The sequence below is a fragment of the Lepidochelys kempii genome, chromosome 11, assembly GCF_965140285.1.
Source record: "Lepidochelys kempii isolate rLepKem1 chromosome 11, rLepKem1.hap1, whole genome shotgun sequence".
Taxonomy (NCBI): domain Eukaryota; kingdom Metazoa; phylum Chordata; order Testudines; family Cheloniidae; genus Lepidochelys; species Lepidochelys kempii.
In genome coordinates, this window is record NC_136390.1 from 11740286 (window position 1) to 11764794 (window position 24509).

At 41.1% G+C, this 24509-nt stretch overlaps 1 protein-coding gene across 1 annotated transcript; it reads left to right on the top strand.

Moving 5' to 3' along the window:
* Nucleotides 1-209: 209 nt before the first annotated feature.
* LOC140895254 (tetraspanin-7) lies at nt 210-16888 on the top strand. Its single transcript, XM_073304693.1, has 9 exons — nt 210-284; nt 2311-2499; nt 3554-3555; nt 9030-9093; nt 9852-9926; nt 11868-11963; nt 13005-13154; nt 16080-16163; nt 16766-16888. The coding sequence occupies exons 1-9, from the start codon at nt 210-212 to the stop codon at nt 16829-16831; spliced, it is 801 nt and encodes a 266-aa protein (XP_073160794.1). The 3' UTR covers nt 16832-16888.
* The last annotated feature ends 7621 nt before the right edge of the window (nt 16889-24509 follow it).

Sequence of the window (24509 nt, forward strand, 5' to 3'; positions counted from 1 at the left end):
ATGTATTACTCAATAGGCGCATAAGCATGTCAGAATGTGGTCCTTAACAATTACACCTGTGGATCTTTAATCTAATTGAAATTTGCCAATAAGAACAGAACTAGATTTAAATTGCTGACAAGGGTGGCAATTACAAACCCATATCAGAAATATTATTTCTGTCTCTTGTGATGTTTCTAGCAGGAATGGTCTAGTGGTTAGCTGGCAAAATGAGGAAAATAGATTCTAGCAAGAAGCTAATATTAATTAAAGTTTGCTTATATTTTATTGATTTGTTTTATTGGGTAAGATTTTTACTATCTTTTGACTTATCTTTTGTTTAATCCTGTTTGGATCTTGATTAACTTTTTAAGAAACTTCTTGTCATCTGAAAAGTTATGTTTATCACACTAATGAATTCAATGAAAAATATAACTATTTATGTATACCTTTTTAGTTTGATAATAATATATAACTCCTAGATGAATGTTAAGATTAATTTTGAAGTGTGTAATAGGAAATGCTAATCAAGTCTTAATGTTTCTTCTAATCCTATGTAGTCATTTGTTGTTGGGCTTTTGTTCGTTCTGTGGGTTTTGTTTTGTTTTGTGGTGGTGATGTTTTTTTGTTCTCCTAACAGTTTTTATTATTGCATTGGATGCTCTGTAATTATGGGTTTGTAGGGTGAGTGTGTGTGTGTGTATATATGTCTCAATTTCTCTTAGTGTGTGTGTGTATATATAGTAGTGATACAAAGTACTATATTTTATAATAGTGATGCTATAGCATTAGAGTGATTCACTGTAACAAGGATTTATTTATTTTGTAGGTGATGTGCTGGGTGGTTGTTTGGTTGGTTTTTTTGTTTTGTTTTGTTTTTTTTAAAGTTTTCAGTTAGTTGCTTGTCTAGGATACTACTTCTAGTTTTTATCCTCCAGTAGTTTGTTGTTAAATGAGTGGCTTCCACCAGTTATATCAACTCTGAACCTGATTTAAAGAGGATTCAAGACTATTAGGAAGGCACTTTTTTCCTTTACGGGGCCTGGCGGAAAATGAAGCTGATCTATTTTAAACTGTGTATTAAAGCTTGACCTGCTTATTTCCCAAGAGTTGAGTATTTGAAAGTCTTGTTTTGGTTTGTGTAATTAACCAGTTACTAGTGTGAAAAACTAATCTCTCGCCAGAGAAAGCAGTTAATCACACGCAAACTTTAAACAGCAACATTCTGGAGGCGGTTTTCCAACAAGAGTAAAGAAAGACGCTATGTTACCATAGCCTTACATATAAACCTACTTTTTTTAAAATAGGAATCTTTGTTAGTTACAAGTCTGGTTTCATGCTGAGAGAGGAGGACCTAATCAGCTATTGTGTGTGTCTCAAGGGTAGATATTCTTAAAAGTCGTCTTCTCTCTTTCTCCTCTTAGACTGTAAGGGACTCCCTCTCCGATCTGTTTAAAGGTGGTTCTTTCTTGGTTGGAGGGATCCTTGTTATATAATAGGAGGCATTTCCCTATCCCTTTCCTAACCTACACTCCTTCCCACCTTTAACTAAAATGGGGAAGATGGGAGCTGCTCACTACTTTAGAACAACTGATGTCAAAAGTCCAACTCTTGTTGCAGTTCACTTTGTCAGTGACCACTGCTGACTCCACCAATCTTGCTTAGAGGAGTCTCTCAACAAGTCTTGTTCTGTCCATTCCCATATGCTTGAGAGAGGCAATGGAATGTCTTTACTGCAGCGTTAACTTAAGTGTTGCCCCAATGCAAGCCCATCTCCATTCAAGGATTCTTGTGTGTGATCATGGTGGCCTAAATTGAATTACCTGGCCCCAGAAGCAGTGCAGGCTACAGCTGGAGTTAGCCCAACTCATTAGCTGCTAACACAACCACAGTGCAGCTCAGGTGTTGTTTCACAGTCTGGCTGCTTTCATTCAAGCTAGGGTAGTCAAGAGGGATTGACTCAATGTTGAAGGTGTAGACAGACCTAGCCAGAAGCAGACTTGGATGCCCTGCCTCTTTTCCTCCCCCACCCATCCCTCCAAAGTCTATGAAAGGCGCAACTTGCTATTATGGTACACTTGGAGATGGGCCTCATTGTAGAGCTGGAAACTACTGTGACTATTGCCTTGAACAAATAGCATGATGTTCCATTGTGCTCAACATGAGATACCAACAAGTAAAATCTCTTCAAAGAGGATTCTTGTATTGTAGTCTCTTCAGTGGGCTGATGGCTATTGGGAGCTACATTTTGATAAAGGATCTTTGATCATTCAGATTGTTCCTATCTGACAGACTTTAATGTTATCTGCTCTCTCCCCCTACTCCTTCCAGGTTTCTGGGGTTGTGCTCCTGTGCATAGGAGTCTCTGTTCAGATGAAACTCCATGATGCTTTCGTGTTGGTGAATGAAACCTCGTCTGGTGTCCCTGTGATTATCACCATTGTTGGTGGTGTGATCATCTCTGTCTCAGCCTTTGGTGCAATTGCCATACTGAAGTCCAGTCATACGATGATCAAAGTGGTAAACCATCTTTAGCTTGATGTCTTGTCTATGTGGGCTCTAGAGTGTAAATTTCAGAGGTTAAAGAAATATTCCTTAAGCAATAGGGTGAAAGCAGTGGCTATATGTTGAGGGTGCCTTGCTGAACCCCACATACTCACTTCTGCACTGTCCACACCTGCCTTCTAACACTGATGCATCTGATGTTGGTTTACAAATCTCTGAAGGTTAAGGTGGTACTATAGGGTGAAGTGAAATAAGCTTTTATCTCAAATGTAACATGTTTGGGAACTGACTTGCCAGTGCTTATGAGTGTGAAAGGGCTAATTATTGGAGAACAAACAAGTATATCGCTCATTCAAGTTGCAGGGCTACCCAGATTCTGAATTTTATATATAAAACTAACACTCCAGTCTCTGAGCTGAGTGCAGTTACTTTAGTGGGACGGGATAATGGCAAAAAGTTAGCTTCTAAAGGGCTACAGCCAAACTTTTCAAACATGAGCACTCAAGTTGCAGTGGGGGAGGTTTAGATTGGATATTAGGAAAAACTTTTTCACTAAGAGGGTGGTGAAACACTGGAATGCGTTACCTAGGGAGGTGGTAGAATCTCCTTCCTTAGAGGTTTTTAAGGTCAGGCTTGACAAAGCCCTGGCTGGGATGATTTAACTGGGAATTGGTCCTGCTTCGAGCAGGGGGTTGGACTAGATGACCTTCTGGGGTCCCTTCCAACCCTGATATTCTATGATTCTATGATTCTAAGTTAGACTGCTCAAGTCATTTTCTGGCACTAAATGAATAACTTGATTCTTTTCAAAATTGCTGAGGATGTGCATCTCCTATTGACTTCAGTGGGATTTGTGTCTACCTGACACTTAAGCTTTGCCTAAATATGGATTTGGGAGTTCAGCATACTTGGGTTAATCCTCTTATGTGGGGAAGCTTTTTTTTCCCCCCATGCACGGTGTTGATTCAGATGCTGCAGACATCTTTTTGCAGCACAACTTTCCATTGAAACCAGTGTGCAATTCTGATGTTCAAAAACAATAGAACAATATACGCAGTGGTCTGTACAGATGTTGATGTTGCCCATTGATTTCCAGGGCTATTTTAGTAGTTTAAACAATCCTGTTGTCTATAACAAATATGCAAAGTACTAGGTTACCTCTTTCCTCTCCTTGCTCACTCTCCACATACTGGGTTTACCATCCTACAGTTCCTTTCCTGCCTATTATGGGGTCTCTCTTTCCACTAATGCCACTAGGAGTTGAGCACATTTCTTAGAAGACAGGACCTTCTAAGTCCCTCAAATCAATAGAAGCAGCAGACTACAGCTGTAGCCAAATCAGCTTCTGAAATAAACCTCCTAGTTTTGGAAAGAACAAGCCAAATATCAGCTATTGAACTTATAGCTGTTACATGTAATAGTAGTTACAAAAAAGTTTTCATGTATCTTACATTTTTCTTGAACAGTGTGTCTTAAGTACTAAGCACTGTAAACAAAATTGGATGACCTGGCCAGCATATATAGGTCCTGACTCTAGGAGGAGAGATGCAGAGTTTTTGTGGGTTTGGGCCCTAAATACTCAAACTTCACTTAAGCTGAAGGAAATCACTTTTTTGTTTTTTAAATGAGCATTCTCTGGGAAATGTGGCTTGGAAATATGGGTCCCTGGACTCTATAGCAGACAATGGCATCTAGATGCCGGTGGCTAGTTTGTTAGCAAACTACTATGTTCTAAATATTTGATCACTCCAATGGGTAACCAAAGTAGCATCTTACTCCAATAAGAATTAAATTGGCAGACTGCAAAGGAGACTTTGGAATTAAGCAGGAAACAGAACCCCTCCTAATGGGAATATTTGTAAGGCAGGAAGGAAAGGGAGAGGTTGTAACATTCATAAGCATAAAGCCACAAGAATCAAACCTAGGATCATATAATTCCTCCAAAAAATACCTGGGACAGGAACCCACAAGGGGAGAGGCAACTCTTGATTCAGTCCTGAGTGGAGCACAGGATGTGGTCCAAGAGGTAACTATAACAGGACTGCTTGGAAATAGACACCATAATATAATAACATTTAATATTCCTGTGGTGAGAAGAACACCTCAACGGCCCAACACTGTGGCATTTAATTTCAGAAAGGGGAACTAGGCAAAAATGAGGAGGTTAGTTAAACAGAAATTAAAAGGTACAGTGGCTAGAGTGAAATCCCTGCAAGCTGCATGGATGCTTTTCAAAGACCCCATAATAGAGGCTCAACTTAAATGTATACCCCAAATTAAAAAACACAGTAAAAGAACTAAAAAAAGAACCACTGTGGCTTAACAACCATGTAAAAGAAGCAGTGAGAGATAAAAAGGCATCTTTTAAAAAGTGGAAGTCAAATCCTAGTGAGGTAAATAGAAAGGAACATAAACGCTGCCAAATTAAGTGTACAAATGTAATAAGAAAAGCCAAAAAAGAGTTTGAAGACCAGCTAGCCAAAAACTCAAAAGGTAACAACAAACTGTTTTTAAGTATATCAGAAGCAGGAAGCCTGCTAAACAACCAGTGGGGCCCCTGGATGATCAAGATATAAAAAGAGCACTTAAAGATGATAAAGTCATTGCAGAGAAACTAAATGAATTCTTTGCTTCAGTCTTCACGGCTGAGGACGTTAGGGAGATTCCCAAACCTGATCTGTCTTTTGTAGGTGACAAATCTGAAGAATTGTCACAATTGAAGTGTCACTAGAGGAGGTTTTGGAATTAATTGAGAAACTTAAGAGTAACGAGTCACTGGGATCAGATGGTATTCACCCAAGAGTTCTGAAAGAACTCAAATGTGAAATTGCAGAACTGTTAACTATGGTTTGTAACCTGTCCTTTAAATCAGCTTCTGTACCCAATGACTGGAAGATAGCTAATGTAACGCCAATATTTAAAAAGGGCTCTAGAGGTGATCCTGGCAAGTACAGAGTAGTAAGTCTAACGTCAGTACCAGGCAAATTAGTTGAAATAATAGTAAAGAATAAAATTGTCAGACATATCGAAGGACATAAATTGTTGGGCAAAAGTCCACATGGTTTCTGTAAAGGGAAATCATGTCTTACTAATCTATTAGAGATCTTTGAAGGGGTCAACAAACATGTGGACAAGGGGATCCAGTGGACATAGTGTACTTAGATTTCCAGAAAGCCTTTGACAAAGTCCTTCATCAAAGGCTCTTAAGTAAATTAAGTTGTCATGGGATAAGAGGGAAGATCCTTTCATGGATTGAGAACTGGTTAAAAGACAGGGAACAAAGGGTAGGAATAAATTGTAAATTTTCAAAATGGAGAGGGGTAACTAGTGGTGTTCCCCAAAGGTCAGTCCTTGGACCAATCCTATTCACCTTATTCATAAATGATCTGGAGAGAGGTGGCAAAGTTTGCAGATGATACTAAACTGCTCAAGATAGTTAAGACCAAAGAAGACTGTGAAGAACTTAAGAAAGATCTCACAAAATTAAGTGATTGGGCAACAAAATGACAAATGAAATTTCATGTAAAATAATGCACATTGGAAAAAATAACCCCAACTATACATACAATATGATGGGAGCTAATTTAGCTACAACTAATCGGGAAAAAGATCTTGACGTCATCATGGATAGCTCTCTGAAGATGTCCACACAGTGTGCAGCAGCAGTCAAAAAAGCAAACGGGACGTTAGGAATCATTAAAAATGGGATAGAGAATAAGATGGAGAATATCTTATTGCCCTTATATAAATCTGTGGTACGTCCACATCTTGAATACGGCGTACAGATGTGGTCCCCTCATCTCAAAAAAGATATACTGGCATTAGAAAAGGTTCAGAAAAGGGCAACTAAAATGATTAGGGGGTTGGAACAGGTCCCATATGAGGAGCGATTAAAGAGGCTAGGACTTTTCAGCTTGGAAAAGAGTAGACTGGGGGAGGGTGGGGGCTATGATAGAGGTATATAAAATCATGAATGGTGTGGAGAAAGTGAATAAGGAAAAGTTATTTACTTGTTCCCATGATGTAAGAACTAGGGGGCTACCAAATGAAATTAATGGGCAGCAGGTTAAAAACAAACAAAAGGAAGTTCTTCTTCACTCAGCGCACAGTCAACCTGTGGAACTCCTTGCCTGAGGAGGTTGTGAAGGCTAGGACTATAACAGGGTTTAAAAGAGAACTGGATAAATTCATGAAGGTTAAGTCCATTAATGGCTATTAGCCAGGATGGGTAAGGAATGGTGTCCCTAGCCTCTGTTTGTCAGAGGGTGGAGATGGATGGCAGGCGAGAGATCACTTGTTCATTACCTGTTAGGTTCACTCCCTCTGGGGCATTGGCCGCTGTCGGTAGACAGGATGCTGGGCTGGATGGACCTTTAGTTTGACCCAGTATGGCCGTTCTTATGTTCTTGCCACAGATTATGCCTATTACTACTTGTCCTACTACTTCTGTGGACATGGAGAACAATTGAACACAGTCCTTTGGTTAAGTCTTCAAATATGTTAAGGGCTGTTAGACCCATGCACAGTCTCTTTTTTTTTTTTTTTTCCTCAAGACAAAACATGCCCAGTTTTATTTAACCTTTCCTCATAGGTCAGGTTTTCAAAACCTTTTTTATCATTTTTGTTGCTCTCCTCTGGACTCCCCAATTTATTCACATCTTTCTTAAAGCATGGTGCCCAAAACTGGACACAGTATTCCAGTTGAGGCCTTACTGGTGCCAAGTAGAGCAGAACAATAACTTCCAATGTCTATTTTATGACACTCCTGTTAATACATCCCAGACTATTAGCCTTTTTTGCAATTGCATATCACTTGTTCACTTGTATTCATTCAGTATGTGATCCACTATAATTTCCAGATCCTTTTTTGCAGTACTCTTGCCTAGCTAGTTATTTCCCATTTTGTAGTTGGTGGTGGTTATTCTTCTCCTTCCTAAGTGTTGTGCTTTGCACTTGACTATATATTGCTTCTCCAAACTGTCAAGGTCACTTTGAATTCTAATCCTGTCCTCCAAAGTGCTTGCCCCTGCCTCCGAAAGATCTACAAATCTTCAGCATATTTTCCATTCCATTATCAGTCATTAATGAAAACATTTAAACAGTACTGGACCCAGCTTAGGACTCCACTTGATCTGTCCTTCTAGTCTGACAGACAACCATTGATAACTACTGAGTATGGCTTTTCAACCAGTTGTTCACTCACCTTATAGTCATTTCATTTGGACCATATTTCCTGAATTTTCTTAGGAGTGTCATGTGGGACTGTGTCAGAAGCTTTATTAAAACCCAGATAAATCCCATCTACAGCTCTCCCCTATCCATTAGGCCAGTAACCCTGTCAAAGGAGGAAATTAGGCCGGTTTGGCATGATTTGTTCTTGAAAAATCCCTGTTGGCTTTTCCTCTACAATTCTACTATCTCTAGGTCAGGGGTGGGCAAACCTTTTGGGCCGAGGGCCACATCTGGGTGGGGAAATTGTATGCAGGGCAGGGGTTGGAGTGTGGGAGGGAGTGCAGGGTGTGGGAGGGGGTGCAGTGTGCAGGAATGGGCTCAGGGCAAGGGATTGGGACAGAGAAGGGGTGCGGGATGTATGAGGGGTCTCAGGGCAGGGGGCTGGGGTGCAGGAGGGGAGGGAGCTCAGGGCAGGAGGCTGGGGTGCAGCAGGGGGCTCAGGGCAGGGGGCTCAGGGAAGGGGGTTGGGGGGCAGGAGGGGTGTGGGGTGCAGCAGTAGGCTCAGGGCAGGGGGTTGGGGTGCAAGGTGCGGCAGGGGCTCAGGGCAGGCGGTTAGGGTGCATGGGGGTGCAGGGGACTCAGGACAGCGGGTTGGGGTGCACGGGGGCTCAGGATGCAGCGGGACAGCAGGGGGTTGGGGTGCAGGAGGGGCGCGGGGTGCAGCAGGGGGCTCTGGGCAGGGAATTGGGGTGCAGCAGGGGGCTCTGGGCAGGGAGTTGGGGAGGGGGGAGGGGTTCGGGCTCTGGCCCAGCACCGCTTACCTAAAGCAGTTCTGGGGTGGCAGCGGCACGCACCGTGGCCAGGGCAGGCTCCCTGCATGCCTTCCCTGGCCCCACGCCGTGCCACTCCGGTTTCAAGCCGGAACCACGTCCCTGTGCAGCCGCTGGGGGGCGGGAGGCGCACAGAGCTCCACGTGCTGCCCTTGCCACGCCTCCAGGTACCTCCCCTGAAGCTCCCACTGGCCGTGGTTCCCCGTTCCTTGCCAATGGGAGCTGCGGGGGGTGATACCTGGAGGCAAGGGTAACACACGAAGCCCTCTGTCCTCCCCACCCCCACCCAGGACCCCAGGGACGTGGTGCTGGCCACTTCTGAGAACGGCGTGGGGCCTGCAGCACCACGGGGGGCAGTCCCGCAGGCCGGTTCCAAAGCCCTCAGGGGCCAGATTCGGCCTGCGGGCCGTAGTTTGCCCACCCCTGCTCTAGGTGCTCACAAATTTTTCTGTTTAATAACTAGTTCCAGTATCTTTCCAGGTATGGATGTTAGGCTGACCAGTCTATAATTCACAAGTCCTCTCAGTACCTATCTTTAGAAAGAGGAACAATGTTTCCCCTTCTCCAATCCTCCGAGACCTCCCCCGTCCTCCATACACTGTCAAAGGTAATCGCTAATGGTTCTGAGATTGCTTTAGCTAGTTCCTTAAGTATCCTTGGCTGAATGTCATCAAGCCCTGCCAATTTGAATACATCTATCCTACCTAAATATTCTTTAAGCTATTTTCTTCATATTGGGCTTTGTCCTTCTCCCCATGTTGTTAATGTTAATCGTGTTAAGCATCTGGTCACAATATACAGTTTTTTATGTTTTTTTGGTTTTAGTGAAGACTGAACACCTACAATGCAGTCCTTTAAGGCCATCTAGTAACTTTAAAATATTGTCTGTCATATGCCACAAAACTTAATTGCAGTTGAGACAGAAATCTGACTGTAGACAATTACACAATCCCCAGAATATTTGCTGAGTTGCACTAACTATAGCAGCTCTTAACAATTATGGGTTGACATGAAATCTTTCTGGATGTGTTCAAACACCCTCAACCTGGCTACTTGTGACTGACTTACTTGCATCTTATTATTTGTCATAATCTATTACTTCCAGAAGTGACTTGGATGGATGCACAGTGTGCTGGCCCCTTAGGCTTACATTTCCTATGATAGATCTTCCAATTTTATATACATTTAAAATTGAGCTATGGGATGATGCAAGGAAAAATAAAACCAAAGTAAAGATGCCAGTGCCTCTTGATATAGTATATGTAACACTGACTAGTGATATGTTTGGTTGGATTAATCTAAAACAAGAGTGTGCTAACTGTGCATTGTGAGAAGATGAATGCTACCTGAAATTATTATTGTTAGTTCACAGGCATGCTGCTGATTATCTTCTTGATTGAAATCATAGTTGGCATCTCTGCCTATGCTTACAGAGCGAAGGTAGGTGTGTGGAAACTTAAAGTATGTGTAGTGCTAACAAATACCATGCTTTCTTTATGTGAGAGGTTTCAAGTACAGGGTCCTTTCCAGGAACCCCAGTTGGCATCACAGATTTCTTTGCTGAAAGTGTATTTATGGTTAAGAAGTTCTTCTATAAAAAGCCACACTAATTGCTCAACAAAACTCTAAAATTAACTTGCTGAGTTGAGTGACTCTACTTTTTAGCACTGAATTCTTCTCCATACAGCAACATTACTATAGTTTAATCCCAAACGTAGAATATCTGTTACTAGAGATCCATGAAATCACAGCTACACTTCAGGATTCTAGGTTGAATTTTATTGGGACAGATGGAGCAACAACCTATGGAATCACGAGTCTCTTTTATAGTATAACCACATGCTGAAGTATCTACCTGAAAGCTTTGCATATGAGATTGAAGTTTCTGAACCAGTAGCCACCATTGCGACCAGGGAGGTAAGGACACCAAGTATTAGCATAATAACTTGCAGGTTACAGTTCCACAGGTTTCTCTGACAAAGCTTCATAGTTAAAATTGGTCTGAAAACCTAGTTGGGTTGAGTGGCAGCATGCTAGACTGCCAGTGATTGGTGTTAGCATAGGTTGCAGGTGAGAGAAGGGAGATGGGTAGACCTAGAACTTCAAGCCTTGGCCCACTAAAAGCTATAAAACAGTATGGAGAAAAACCTCTCTAAAGGGGAGGTCAAAGAGAGCACTAGTACTCGAGGTAACCAAACACCAAGCATGCAGCTGGCTCTTCACCAGGTGGGGCAAGCGGGAAATCAGCAAATGCAAAGGTGTCGAAATAGAAGTATACAAAGCAATACTTTTATATTGGCAGAATTCTAATTCTTCCCTACGAACTCAGCTAGGTTTTCCTTATGGTTGGAAGCGAGGGTGATCTTAAAATTTAATCTCCAGTATTAACTAGAATTGGTATTCCCTAGAGTTATAAGGATAACCTGAAACTAATGGTAAAGATGTTTATATCGCATCTTCTGCCAAGAAAACATATTTTACCATTATGATGTTCAACTAAATGTAAGTCCAAAATCACCACTGCTATTTCTAAATGCAAAATAGAATCTGGGAGGAGGCGGTATGGAGAAAAAAATATATTTTGGCTGTATTACTGGAGCAGTCAAATAGCTAGAACTCATTATGGGCTTGAGCAAAACCAGAAGCCTTAAAAAGAACAATGCTCCCATGTCTAAATCTGGCTGGAAATGTTTTCGAACTGCATAAGCCACATAATGTTAATTGTAAGACTGATGGCTACTTTTCTTCCAGCAGCTTAAGAATTGTCCTTCTAGTTAGGGAAATGACAATGCTCACTAGCATCTCTGAACCAGAGCTTAGAGGTGCTCAATGAACCAACTGCTGAGAATGGGGTGCAAAGAAACTCGTCCACAGCAGGCCTCACTACTAGCAGAAATTGAATCAGTACTACATAACGGTCTGTGCCATGACTAATGTCTTGTGTTCAGCAATAACAAGCATTTAGGGATGTATGTGCACATATACACACACACACACACACACAAAATGGAGAAATTTATGGAACAAGTTCTTTTTTTGACTTGGGACTTGCACTTAAATATGGCTAACAGTGCAGAGACAGGATGTCTGGCTAATAGTTCAATTTAATGTCTGATCTTGAAATTTGCATGTGAAAGGTTCCAAGTGCAAATATTGTGTTTGATACAAGGTCTCCTAGTGAGCTTTCAAAGATCACTTATTCTTTAATACCCCTTCTAGTTAATGTTGCCATTTTTGTGGTGAAAACACATTGCCAGAAATAGCACGCTATGTGGGTCCAGTACTTCCATGATTCTCTGGAGGACAATGCAGCGTGCAGGAACTTGTCCACAGTTACGTCTCTTCTGTATGCATATATAACCAATTCTACTTTACTTACAGCTGCATGACAACCTACTGAGAAGCTTCCTGAAGACTCTTGACAAATATAACAGAGAATCCCAAGTAACCAAAGGAATAGACCACCTACAGGAGAATGTAAGTGATCTCTCCTATGCTACAATGAATAGAGGAATTCACTATAACTTTCTTTGTATTGTATGCCTTTGAGGGCACATAAAAATGGAGGCTGTCACTTCTGCGGGCTCTCCATCTTTCTCTTAATCTAAAGCCCCCAAATTTGTTCTGCTTACCCCCTTCATAAGAGACCTACATCTTGCTTTGGTTAGTCTGTTAATGAATTTCAAGTACAGAATCTGCTTCTGCTCAAACTATGAAGTGATCCTACTTGTTTCGTTCAGCTTCTTGGGGCTGGTACAACTGCATTAGACATGTGTAACCAAGTTGTAATAAAAGAATGAGATGGGAGAGTTCTTCTCCCACAGGAGATCACCAAGCAAGATGACTTGACTAACTGAAATCCTATTTAAAAAGAATGCTCTTCATATCTAGAACATGTCTAATTTTGGGTAAATAAGAATAGACTTAATCTTGCTTCCTCCAGAAGGGTTAGAAAACAAGTCTAGGCTTGAGATTTAACAAACTAAACCGAACTAATGTGTGTTCAAACCAAAAGCATAAGAAATCTAAGATCTTTGCCTCACGTTGGCAAGAATCTGAACTCTCTCTCTCTCTCTCGCTGAATGATGATCAATTATAACTACAATAACCTAAGGAGTTCTCTCAATGAAGATCTAGTCAAAAGAAACATGCTATAATTTGTTAGATTGTTTTGCAATGAATAATGCAACCAGGCATAAAAAAGGCATTCCACAAAGCTTAAAAACTCAAAGGGAAGGCAAGTAATGGCTTCTGACAAACTCTTTGAATAAGTCTCACTTAACAACTTGACCAGGTCTATCTGTTTTAGAACTGGGAAGTAGGCCACTTACATAGACCAGCTGGAAGGTAACTTGTCATCCCAGGACTGTCTGCTGCTACTGTAATAATCTGAACAGCTTTGGAAGTCTTCCTAAGAGCTCTGCCTTGGGCTCAGGGTGTTACAAAAATCACTGTAGCAGAAATCTTTTTTGCTTAAAATTCCACTATTTCACTTACTTAAACTGTTGTTCGTTCCAGTTCCAGTGCTGTGGTGCTCAGAACTACACCGACTGGTTCAATACTACATTTGGATCTCTCAGTTCAGCTGTTCCAAATAGCTGCTGCAAGATGGTAACGAAAAGTTGTGGAATGAATCTAAGCAACGATACTGCTAACATTAACCAACAGGTATCTTTACTCCTCAGCTCTAGCAACAAATTCTCTTACTAGGTAGCATGTGATGCCAACTTGTCAGTGCTCCTGTCACCTTCAGTGGGGAAACTTTAAATTACTAAAACTATGGCCTACAGCCTCTGTCTATAATGCAGCTGGCTGTTTCAGAAGAACAGGTAAGCATTCCTTTAGAACAAACCTGTCTAAGGCATCTGTATACCCTTATTACTGTAGTACCTCTCAACTATATTGAGATTATCTTCTATTCACTTCTCTGAAGTAGGGAATTACCACTACCCTCTCCCCCTCCAAATCTGTAAAATGGGGAGAGAGACTGTAGCACAGAGAAAGTGACTTGCCCAAGACCACACAGGAAATCTGTGGCAGGGGCCAGGGAACTGAACCCAGACCTCCCAAGTCCCAAGCTAGCACCCTAGGCATGGAACAGGCCTTCCCCGTTCTTTAAAGAGAGAGGTCCAGAAGTATATATCTGTGGCTGAATGTGCAGGAGGTGAACTTGTCTAAAAAGGTGACAAGGTAACTCTTGTTCTCTTAGTACCAATATAATGATAAAAGTAGAATAAAAATAACACTTAGGATTTCTGTTCCTGGTCGGTTCAGACAATTGCTCAAGTAACCTTATTAGAGGTGGTGGGATCCATTTTAACAGTGAAATGACTGATGCTCATTTGCCCCCCTCATCCAGACTTTTATAGGGGAGGTGTAGAATCTTGCTTCACAACTAAACTGACACCAGAATTTCTAAATCTAGCCAATGGCTCTTACATAAAATATTTTGTATACCAAAGAAATTCTTCACTCCAAATATATCCCTCACTTTTCAGCACTAGCCTATATTAGAAGGCTGAAATATGCATGGAGGAAGCAAGCATGATGCGATTTGAAGCAGCTAACAATCAGCAAAATCATTTTTGTGCCGAGTGGGCTCGGAAACTTTGCTGGATTGCAATGGCATTTGGTTCTGCCTGCTGTAATGCTTGAAAAAACTGGTGAACTACCTATAATTAAAGCTATGCTTAACTGAGTCAGTTGGATCTTTTCTAATTTGGCATCACCTTGTCTTCTCCACTATCCCTTTGACTAGGCAGCTATAAAAACTGCATGGTGGAAGGAAGTGCATAATTATGGAAAAACTATTTTCAGTAGGGGGAACCAGTCTATCAAAATCCCCATCCCTCTTCCTATGCCTGAAGTTCTTTTGATATCCCATTGTTTGTACTTTGGAATTTGCCCTGTGCTTAGAGTCTACACGTCTAGCATGTCTGTTCATGCTACTGTTTCTGGTTTGCTAATCCAAACATGGGCTTTTGACAGTAGGACCTTTAAGCACCACAGAGGTCACCCTCTGACTTTTTCTCCCCCCTCCACCCCCTATCTTTAGTCTGTTTCTTTCCTAACTATGCAATAATTCTCACTTTAAAAATTGTTGTTCCTTGAACAGTAGTAAATTCTCAGCCATAAGAATTTGTATAAGCAGTGGATATATTGTTTCTTGACTTTAGCAAAGCTTTTGACACGGTCTCCCACAGTATTCTTGTCAGCAAGTTAAGGAAGTATGGGCTGGATGAATGTACTATAAGGTGGGTAGAAAGCTGGCTAGATTGTCGGGCTCAACGGGTAGTGATCAATGGCTCCATGTCTAGTTGGCAGCCGGTGTCAAGTGGAGTGCCCCAGGGGTTGGTCCTGGGGCCGGTTTTGTTCAATATCTTCATAAATGATCTGGAGGATGGTGTGGATTGCACTCTCAGCAAATTTGCGGATGATACTAAACTGGGAGGAGTGGTAGATACGCTGGAGGGGAGGGATAGGATACAGAAGGACCTAGACAAATTGGAGGATTGGGCCAAAAGAAATCTGATGAGGTTCAATAAGGATAAGTGCAGGGTCCTGCACTTAGGACGGAAGAACCCAATGCACAGCTACAGACTAGGGACCGAATGGCTAGGCAGCAGTTCTGTGGAAAAGGACCTAGGGGTGACAGTGGACGAGAAGCTGGATATGAGTCAGCAGTGTGCCCTTGTTGCCAAGAAGGCCAATGGCATTTTGGGATGTATAAGTAGCTGCATAGCGAGCAGATCGAGGGACGTGATCGTTCCCCTCTATTCGACATTGGTGAGGCCTCATCTGGAGTACTGTGTCCAGTTTTGGGCCCCACACTTCAAGAAGGATGTGGATAAATTGGAGAGAGTCCAGCAAAGGGCAACAAAAATGATTAGGGGACTGGAACACATGAGTTATGAGGAGAGGCTGAGGGAGCTGGGATTGTTTAGCCTGCAGAAGAGAAGAATGAGGGGGGATTTGATAGCTGCTTTCAACTACCTGAAAGGGGGTTCCAAAGAGGATGGCTCTAGACTGTTCTCAATGGTAGCAGATGACAGAACGAGGAGTAATGGTCTCAAGTTGCAGTGGGGGAGGTTTAGATTGGATATTAGGAAAAACTTTTTCACTAGGAGGGTGGTGAAACACTGGAAAGCGTTACCTAGAGAGGTGGTAGAATCTCCTTCCTTAGAGGTTTTTAAGGTCAGGCTTGACAAAGCCCTGGCTGGGATGATTTAACTGGGAATTGGTCCTGCTTCGAGCAGGGGGTTGGACTAGATGACCTTCTGGGGTCCCTTCCAACCCTGATATTCTATATTTGAAATTGTAGCCTTATTAATTACTGTCAATTTTTTGTCTCTTGCAAGCCATCTTTTCTTTGATAAATATCTTTAATAAAACTTGATCAGTTACAGTTGCAACAAAGTTTGGATTATCTCTTTTATGGATGGTACAATGGGGCTGCTGTACCCATTGTAATAGATCTTTCTAAAAGGGGTACCATATTTATATGCAGTTCACTTTCTACTCTTATGGGTACTGGATTCCAATGTACATGCCAGATGCAGTAATTAGCAAACATTCTTTCCCCCCTCCCTCCAGGGATGCATTCAAAAGCTGAAGAAGTGGGCTGAAGAACATATTGCTCTTATTGGAGGGGTCTGCATAAGTGTTGGATTTGCACAGGTAAACATTGTGTAGTGCCTGTCTTGTCTTCAAACTGCAGGTGGTGGTCCTCATGCAAACGAAACATGGGAAGAAGTACAAGGCTCAATACCTGAAATACTGAGGCAGAATAAACTAAACAGATTTAAATTAGCACATAAGTTACTGGATAGTAAATGATTTAACCCTGTGAAAGAAGCAAGTCTCTTTAAACTTGGTCCACTACACCCTTGCTTTGTGATGACTGACTGAGCTATGGACTGAGAAAGCACTGGTCATATTTTGACTAACGTGTGAATGGCAGCAGTGCACTAGACAACTTTGATTTAGTTGGTGTTGGTCCTGCTTTGAGCAGGGGGTTGGACTAGATGACCTCCTGAGGTCTCTTCCAACCCTAATCTTCTATGATTCTGTTAAATCTACACAAATGTTCTACGCATCAGTGCCGTGGCAAAAAAGGAATTTTTAGGTCTAGTAGTATTAGTGGATCCCATCTGCAGTGAAATGGTATTCTCCCAACAATGGGTCCATTAAAATGTATGGGTAAATTGTTTAAAAACTACTTTTAAACACTAGCAAGGTTAAGCTTAATTTCTTATCTCTACCCTTTTCTTCCCCCTCAGTTACTTGGGATCTTATTTAGCTACATGCTACTGAGACTACTTAATGAAGATTATGTGAACTTGTGAGCCTTCAGAATGATTGTGCAACTTAATATATGAATTTTATGAGTTTCCTTACTTGTCTTTTGATCCGACTATGCTTAAAAGGCTATGTTGCATAAATTGAACAATTAAAAGAATTACCTGTCTTCATGAGATGCGATGGATATCTGTTACACTGCTAGCTTTCATGGTAGGAGGTGGTAGATATCAACTGTAGAAGCTCAAGGTTCAATTGCCTTTACAAAGTTAGAATGAAAGGGTGGAAAATTAACTGTCTTGTTCAGGAAAAACTTGTTGGGATTATAGCACATACTAGTAAAAAAAACATGCCTAGCTGAGGGCTATTTCAATTTCTTTTACTTAAGTTATACTAGCTGTCCAAAACAGACTGTGAGGAAAGAATTTTTTATTGTTGGTTTGGTTGTAGGAGGCCTGTGCACGCTTTTGCGTGTGCACACACAAAAAACAAACCAAAACCTTTCCCTGAGGAGTGCTGCAGTGATAGTCTTGCCATATACTACTGCATGTGAAGGAGGGGATTAAATTTAACTGCATATGACTTGTCTAATAGTACTACATCAGTCAACTCTCCTCCTCTGCATATAACAACGAACAGTGGTGCCCTCAAAGTGAGGGGGAGACACTTTGACAGCTCAGCTGTCATAGCTTCTCTCTGCAATCCACAGCTACCATTGTCTCCCTTCAGAAATGCTACATCTGCCTTGGGAAAAATCTCTTGAATTAGGATATCAAATTGATTCGTCTGCCTTCTATGGACAAAATAAAAGTATTAACATAGTTTGATTATTTACTTACAGTATCCTATGACAATCTAGAAACCCCCACCCAGTGAATCGCAGCATGTTTTATCACCTGTTTGCAAAGTGGTAACAGGACATTTTGGGGGGAAATTCACTTTCCAGCCACCCATTTTACAAAAATGTATTAAGCCATTCAACCTTTATAAAACCTGGCATATTGGAGGTTCCTGACTTCTGGTATGAGCATGTATATGTACTCTAGTAAGTCATAGAATATCAGGGTTGGGAGGGACCCCAGGAGGTCTAGTCCAACCCCCTGCTCAAAGCAAGACTAATCCCCGATTTTTGCCCCAGATCCCTAAATGGCGCCCTCAAGGATTGAGCTCACAACCCTGGGTGTAGCAGACCAATGCTCAAACCACTGAGCTATCCCTCTTCCCCTCCCACACCAACTCAGTAGGAGGAAAGTCCTAAATTTTTGTTTTATATCTTCAACGGTTCCCAAACTTCCAATGCCACTTTGCTTATGAACTGCACAGTTAAACTGCTTATAAATAGAATTTCTTGTGCCTTATCTTCTGTCATCAGCCTGACTTTGAAATCTGACTATGAACAATGTCTTGAAGGAATAAGAAGGCCAGGCCAAGTCTTAAAAGCATTCTGAATCACTGAAGTCACTATTTAGTCTAACTTCATTTTTCTTAAGTAGGAATGCCAATTGGCATTCCTTACAGTCACTTTCTGCCATCTCATGCCTTAATTACCAATCTGTTGCAATAACTTAAATAATCACATTTCTATAAAACTGCTAGGTAGCATAACTTAACAAACGTCCCAATTGTGGAATGTGCCTTTTCATAATCTTATAGAATCTCTTCAAAGTTGAAACTGGGTGTGAATTTTGACTGTTAACCTCACTTTTGACTATTTTTTCCCCAATGTAGAGACCATGTCAAACTATCACTCACTTGTCTAAATCATACCTAGAAAAGAAGTAGTTTTGGAAGGCATTATCTGTAGTCGGGTGAGAGCAGCAACAAACAGCAAACATACCAGCTCCTAGAAAACTAGACACACCTTTGAAAAGACAGAGTAATGTCAAGAGCCCCTACTAGAGATCAGGACCTAATCAGACTAGGCCTTCTACACTGTCTGACCCTTTGTGTTGTGAAGAGCTTACTTAAATAGTCAAGATGGGAAAGGGAGATAACACAAGCAGAGCAATGTTTTTAATTGTGGCACTGATGCAACATTTGCAGACTTTCTAATATGGCTGCATTCTGTAGACCAAATGTAGAATATCCGACTTCTTAAAGCAAGGAGCTCAAATAAATAATTCCTATGACATTTCTTAACCATAAGCAAGAGCTAGTGGTAAGGAATTCAGCATGGCCTCCTTGTGCAATGTGGAATGCAGGTGGTAGGAAGCTATGAACTATTTCTTAAAAGGATCTTAATCTACCTTGCACAAGGCCCTCCAATGCTAATTCAGATGCTTCACCCATCATTCCATGTTCTGGAGGAGGGAAGAAAGCAAAATACCTATAAATAAACTACTTTGTTTATATAATTTCTGCATAGAAATCATGTGGCTGTGCAAGCTTATTGAAAAGGGATATAGCCTTCTGTAATCATGATTAGAAAGCCCCAGAACACTATTCCATTACCTATGCAGGCAGCTAAGCTGTATGGAAGACTTTTCCATGCAGCCTCTGCAGCAGCCCACAGTGTACTTACATGGTCCATTTGTTTGCAATGGATTTTTTTTTTGATGAATTTTTAATGCACCACAGTGTGGTGTCTTTGAGCACAAGAACGAAACTGATCAATAATGTGCTCATCCTTTACGTAAACTTTAATTTTCACTACGGCTGGCAAGTGATTAAAAAATTGTGATTAATTGCACTGTAAAACAATAGAATGATTTTTTTTATTTCTACATTTTAGAATATAGACTTTAATTAAAACAACTATAAAGTGAGCACTGTACACTTTTTTATTACAAATATTTGTGTTGTAAAAAACAGCATTTTCAGTTCACGTCATACAAGTACTGTAATGCAATCTCTTTATCATAAAAGTTGAACTTAAAGGTAGAATTATATACAAAAAAATAACTGTACTCAAAAATAAAACACTGTAAAACTTCAGAAGTTCAGAACTTCTGAACTTCAGAACCTCAGTCCTGCTCCTTGTTCAGCCAGTCATTCAGACAAAAAAGTTTGTTTACATTTGCAGGCGATAATGCTGTCTGCTTCTTGTTTACAATGTTACCTGAAAGTGAGAACAGGTGTTCGTGTGGCATTGTTGTAGCCGGCGTTGCAAGATATTTATGTGCCAGAAGCGTTAAAGATTCATATGTCCCTTCATGCTTCAGCCACCTGACAAAAGAGAGAAAGGAGAGCAGCAGAATACGGACCTTGGACTTCAGAAAAGCAGACTTTGACTCCCTCAGGGAACTGATGGGCAGGATCCCCTGGAAGGGTAATATGATGGGGGGGCGGGGGGGGGAAAGGAGTCCAGGAGAGCTGGCTGTGTTTTAAAGAAGCCTTATTGAGGGCACAGGAACAAACCATCCTGATGTGTATGTAGAAAGAATAGCAAAAATAGCAAGTGACCAGCTTGGCTTAACAGAGAAATCTTTGGTGAGCTTAAATACAAAAAGGAAGCTTAAAAACGGAAACTTGAACAGATGAATAGGGAGGAGTATAAAAATATTGCTCAAGCATGCAGGGGTGTAATCAGGAAGGCCAAAGCACAATTGGGAATTGCAGCTTGCAAGGGATGTGAAGGGTAACATGAAGGGGTTTTACAGGAATGTAAGCAACTAAAAGGTCAGGGAAAGTATGGGACCCTTACTGAATGGGGGAGGCAACCTCGTGACCAATTTGGAAAAAGATGAAGTACTCAATGCTTTTTTTGCCTCGGTCTTCACAGACAAGGTCAGCTCCTAGACTGCTGCACTGGGCAGCACAGTATGGGGAGGAGGTGAGCAGCCCTCAGTGGTGAAAGAACAAGTTAAGGACTATTTAGAAAAGCTGGACATGCACAAGTCCATGAGGCCAGATCTAATGCATCCGAGGGTGCTGAGGGAGTTGGCTGATATGATTGCAGAGCCATTGGCCATTATCTTTGAAAACTGGTGGTGATCAGGGGAGGTCCCAGACGATTGGAAAAAGGCAAATATAGTGTCCATCTTTAAAAAAGGGAAGAAGGAGAATGCGGGGAACTACAGACAGGTCAGCCTCACCTCAGTCCCTGGAAAAATCATGGAGTAGGAAGGTCCTTAAGGAATCCATTTTGAAGCACTTAGAGACAAAGGTGATCAGGAACAGTCAACATGGATTCACCAAGGGCAAGTCATGCCTGACCAACCTGATTGCCTTCTATGATGAGATAACTGGCTCTATGGATACGGGGAAAGCAGTGGACCTGATATACCTTGACTTTAGCAAAGCTTTGGATACGGTCTCCCACAGTATTCTTGCCAGCAAGTTAAAGTATGGACTGGATGAATGGACTATAAGGCAGATAGAAATCTGGCTAGATCATCAGGCTGAATGGGTAGTGATCAATGGCTCGATGTCTAGTTGGCAGCCAGTATCAAGCGGAGTGCTCCAGGGGTCTGTCCTGGGGCTGGTTTTGTTCCAGATCTTCATTAATGATCTGTATGATGGGATGGACTGCACCCTCAGCAGGTTCACAGATAACACTAAGCTGGGGGGAAGAGGTAGATATGCTGGAGGGTAGGGATAGGGTCCAGAGTGACCTAGACAAATTGGAGGATTGGGCAAAAGAAATCTGATGAGGTTTAACAAGGACAAGTGCAGAATCCTGCACTTAGGATGGAAGAATGCACTGCTACAAGTTGGGGACCGACTGGCTAAGCAGCTGTTCTGCAGAAAAGGACCTGGGAATTACAGTGGGCGAGAAGCTGGATATGAGGTAAGTGTGCCCTTGTTGCCAAGAAGGTTAACAGCACATTGGGCTGCATTAATAGGAGCATTGCCAGCAGATAGAGGGAAGTGATTATTCTCTATTCGGCACCAGTGAGGCTACATCTTGGAGTACAGTGTCCAGTTTTGGGCCCCTCACTACACAGAGGATGTAGACAAAGTTCATCTACCTGAAGGGGGAGTTCCAAAGAGGGTGGAGCTAGGCTGTTCTCAGTGGTGGCAGATGATAGAACAAGGAGCAGTGGTCTCAAGTTGCAGTGGGGGACGGAGGGCAAGGTTGGATATTAGGAACAACTATTTCACGAGGAGGGTGGTGAAACACTGGAATGGGTTACCGAGGGACGTGGTGGAATCTCTATCCTTAGAGGTTTTTAAGGCCTGGATGGAATGATTTAGTTGCGACTGGTCCTGCTTTGAGCAGAGGCTTGGACTAAATGACCTCGTGAGGTCTCTTCCACCCCTAATCTTCTACGATAAAGAGATTGTACTATGGTACTTGTATGAAATTAATTGAAAAATATTTATCATTTTTACAGTGCAAATATTATAATATAAAGTGAGCACTGTACACTTTATTCTGTGTTAATTTAAATCAATATTTTTGAAAATGTGGCAAAATTTAATACATTTCAGTTGGTATTCTATTAACAGTGCAATTAGAACTGATTAAGCACAATTACTTTTGAGTTGTGTGAATTAACTGTGATTGACAGCCCTAATTTTCAAGTTATGTAATGTCAAAGGGACAGTCAGAGATTAGCGAGCCCTCACCCTAATCCTATCAAAATTATCTGTTTTTCACCATGTACAATCTAAAGATGAGGGTTAGAATTATCCCTCCATTTTATGTAGTCAGAGAGCACACCATTCCCCATCTCTGAGTGAGGCAGAAGTCCTAGATTTAAGTTCAGATGTAAAAAACACTCTATACCACCTATGAATTTACACGGTTCTTCATTGTCTTCTTTACACCTTAGTCAGTGCCACTCTCCAAACTGCTGTAAAGAGACTAGCAAATCTGTGTCCAATCACTTATGCTATGCTACTCGAACAATATGTATTCAGACAGAAAAAGCTTGATTTTTCTACTATCTTCCCACAGTGTGGAGAGACAACCACCATGACAGTTTCAGGGGTGAATGCAGACTGCTGTCTTCCACTCAATGTGTGAAGCTGCTGTCAAACCTGTTAGTCAACATGATTCATTATTCTAACCTTCAAAATTGATATGTCTTATATACCTCACATGCCACCTCAGGATCTCCCTCTCCATAATGATGACTAAAAGTGTCTTCAGAAAGTCCTACTAGAAATATTTAAGGAGACACTGGGAAAACTAAAACTGATACAACCAAACAATGGTGGTTGATGTAGCCTACTAAGAAGCTTTTAGCCAACAAACTTACTGCACCACTGACTTATTTTTGAGAAGTCAGAGCTATAGGGAGGTAGTAAGAAAATAGTTATTGCATTTGGTTTTCTCCAGTCCTCAAAAAAGAAAGTGATCCTGACCATTCATCACAGCCTTACTGTACATTAACCAGTAATACATTTTATATTATAGTAACAGTAATAAACATGCTGATTAAGTCACTGCTTTAGTTATTTGTGGAACTAAGCAAGTCGTATCTGCATTTGATTTCTGATCTCCAGTGGAAAATATTCTTTCAGCAAAATATACAGTTACATCATTTGCAACTTTCAGCAGGTTGTGATATGGATGAGTCTATTTCTTAATGGTTAGGGAAAAGGAAGCAGGCAGTATTTGCACCATTGTAGCTTATTACTACTGAACAAGGATATTGTTTTAGTACTCCTTTTTAAGACAGTTCTGGGGTAGGCTATTTGCACTAACTGTAGACTGAGGCATCATTATTTGATACCAGGATTACATCAATTTTCAGCTCAACTTTCTCCCACCCTCCGTCCCTGCTTTTAGCAACAAACTACTGTAGAAACCATGCAGTTGCAATGAATGAGTCACAATTACTTGTATTTATTCTTACAAACTTTTACCATCCTGCTGTAAATGTTAATGCTTGATCAATTACTTTATCTTAAGTGAGGAACTGATTGTACCCTCATCTGAACTGCCCACATAGCTTACACAGTTATTGTTTTTCCTTTTTGCTATGTTAGTGTTGATGTTAATTGCTGGTGAAACTTGATACTATAATCCAATCAAAGAATACCCCAGCCTCTCTGATAGGTTTTGCCTACTATTATTGATCAGCCAATATTCCACATCAGAGAATATCTTCAACAGTCGATGAGCAACTTCATGCTTGTCAGCCACAGTAATTAAGCTGCAATTTATCATATCAATAGTTAAGGGATAATTCTGTTTATACTAATATAAAACATGTAGATTGTGTTTTTTGGTAGAAATCCTTATATTAACTCATTTGTTTCCATACATACCCAAAACATGTCTTGTACTTCTGTAAACCACAAATATGACCAAGCAAACTAAGTAGTACAGGAACAATATATTTCAGATATCATGAAGGCTGAAAGTTTACTGCTAGTCTAAAAACTTGTTCTAAGTGACATGGATTAATTTTAAAATGATCATTGTAGTCATGATATGATGATTTCTGCAAAACCCAGGGGCAGGTATTCAGCAAGCATCTGTAGTTATCTAATGAAGATTCTGGAACAAATTCTGCTCTGAGTTATTCTAGCATTTATGCTGCTACAGCAGAGTAGCATTTGGTCTATGTTTAGCCACAAAAATCTACTGTATGAAGAGAATGGCATAAAGTACATTATATTGAGATGGGATGTTCTTCCTACTAACTTTCCACTTGACTGGATTTGGTCACTAGCATGTAACACTGAATATACTATTCATTTTTAAAAATAAAGTTCAAGTTATTACTATTTCTCACAAAAGCCAGGGAGGTCACCTTCTGACTCATGTCATCTTAATGAGATATTAGATTTTATCTGAATATAAACTACTTACTACTTTGAAAAGTATAT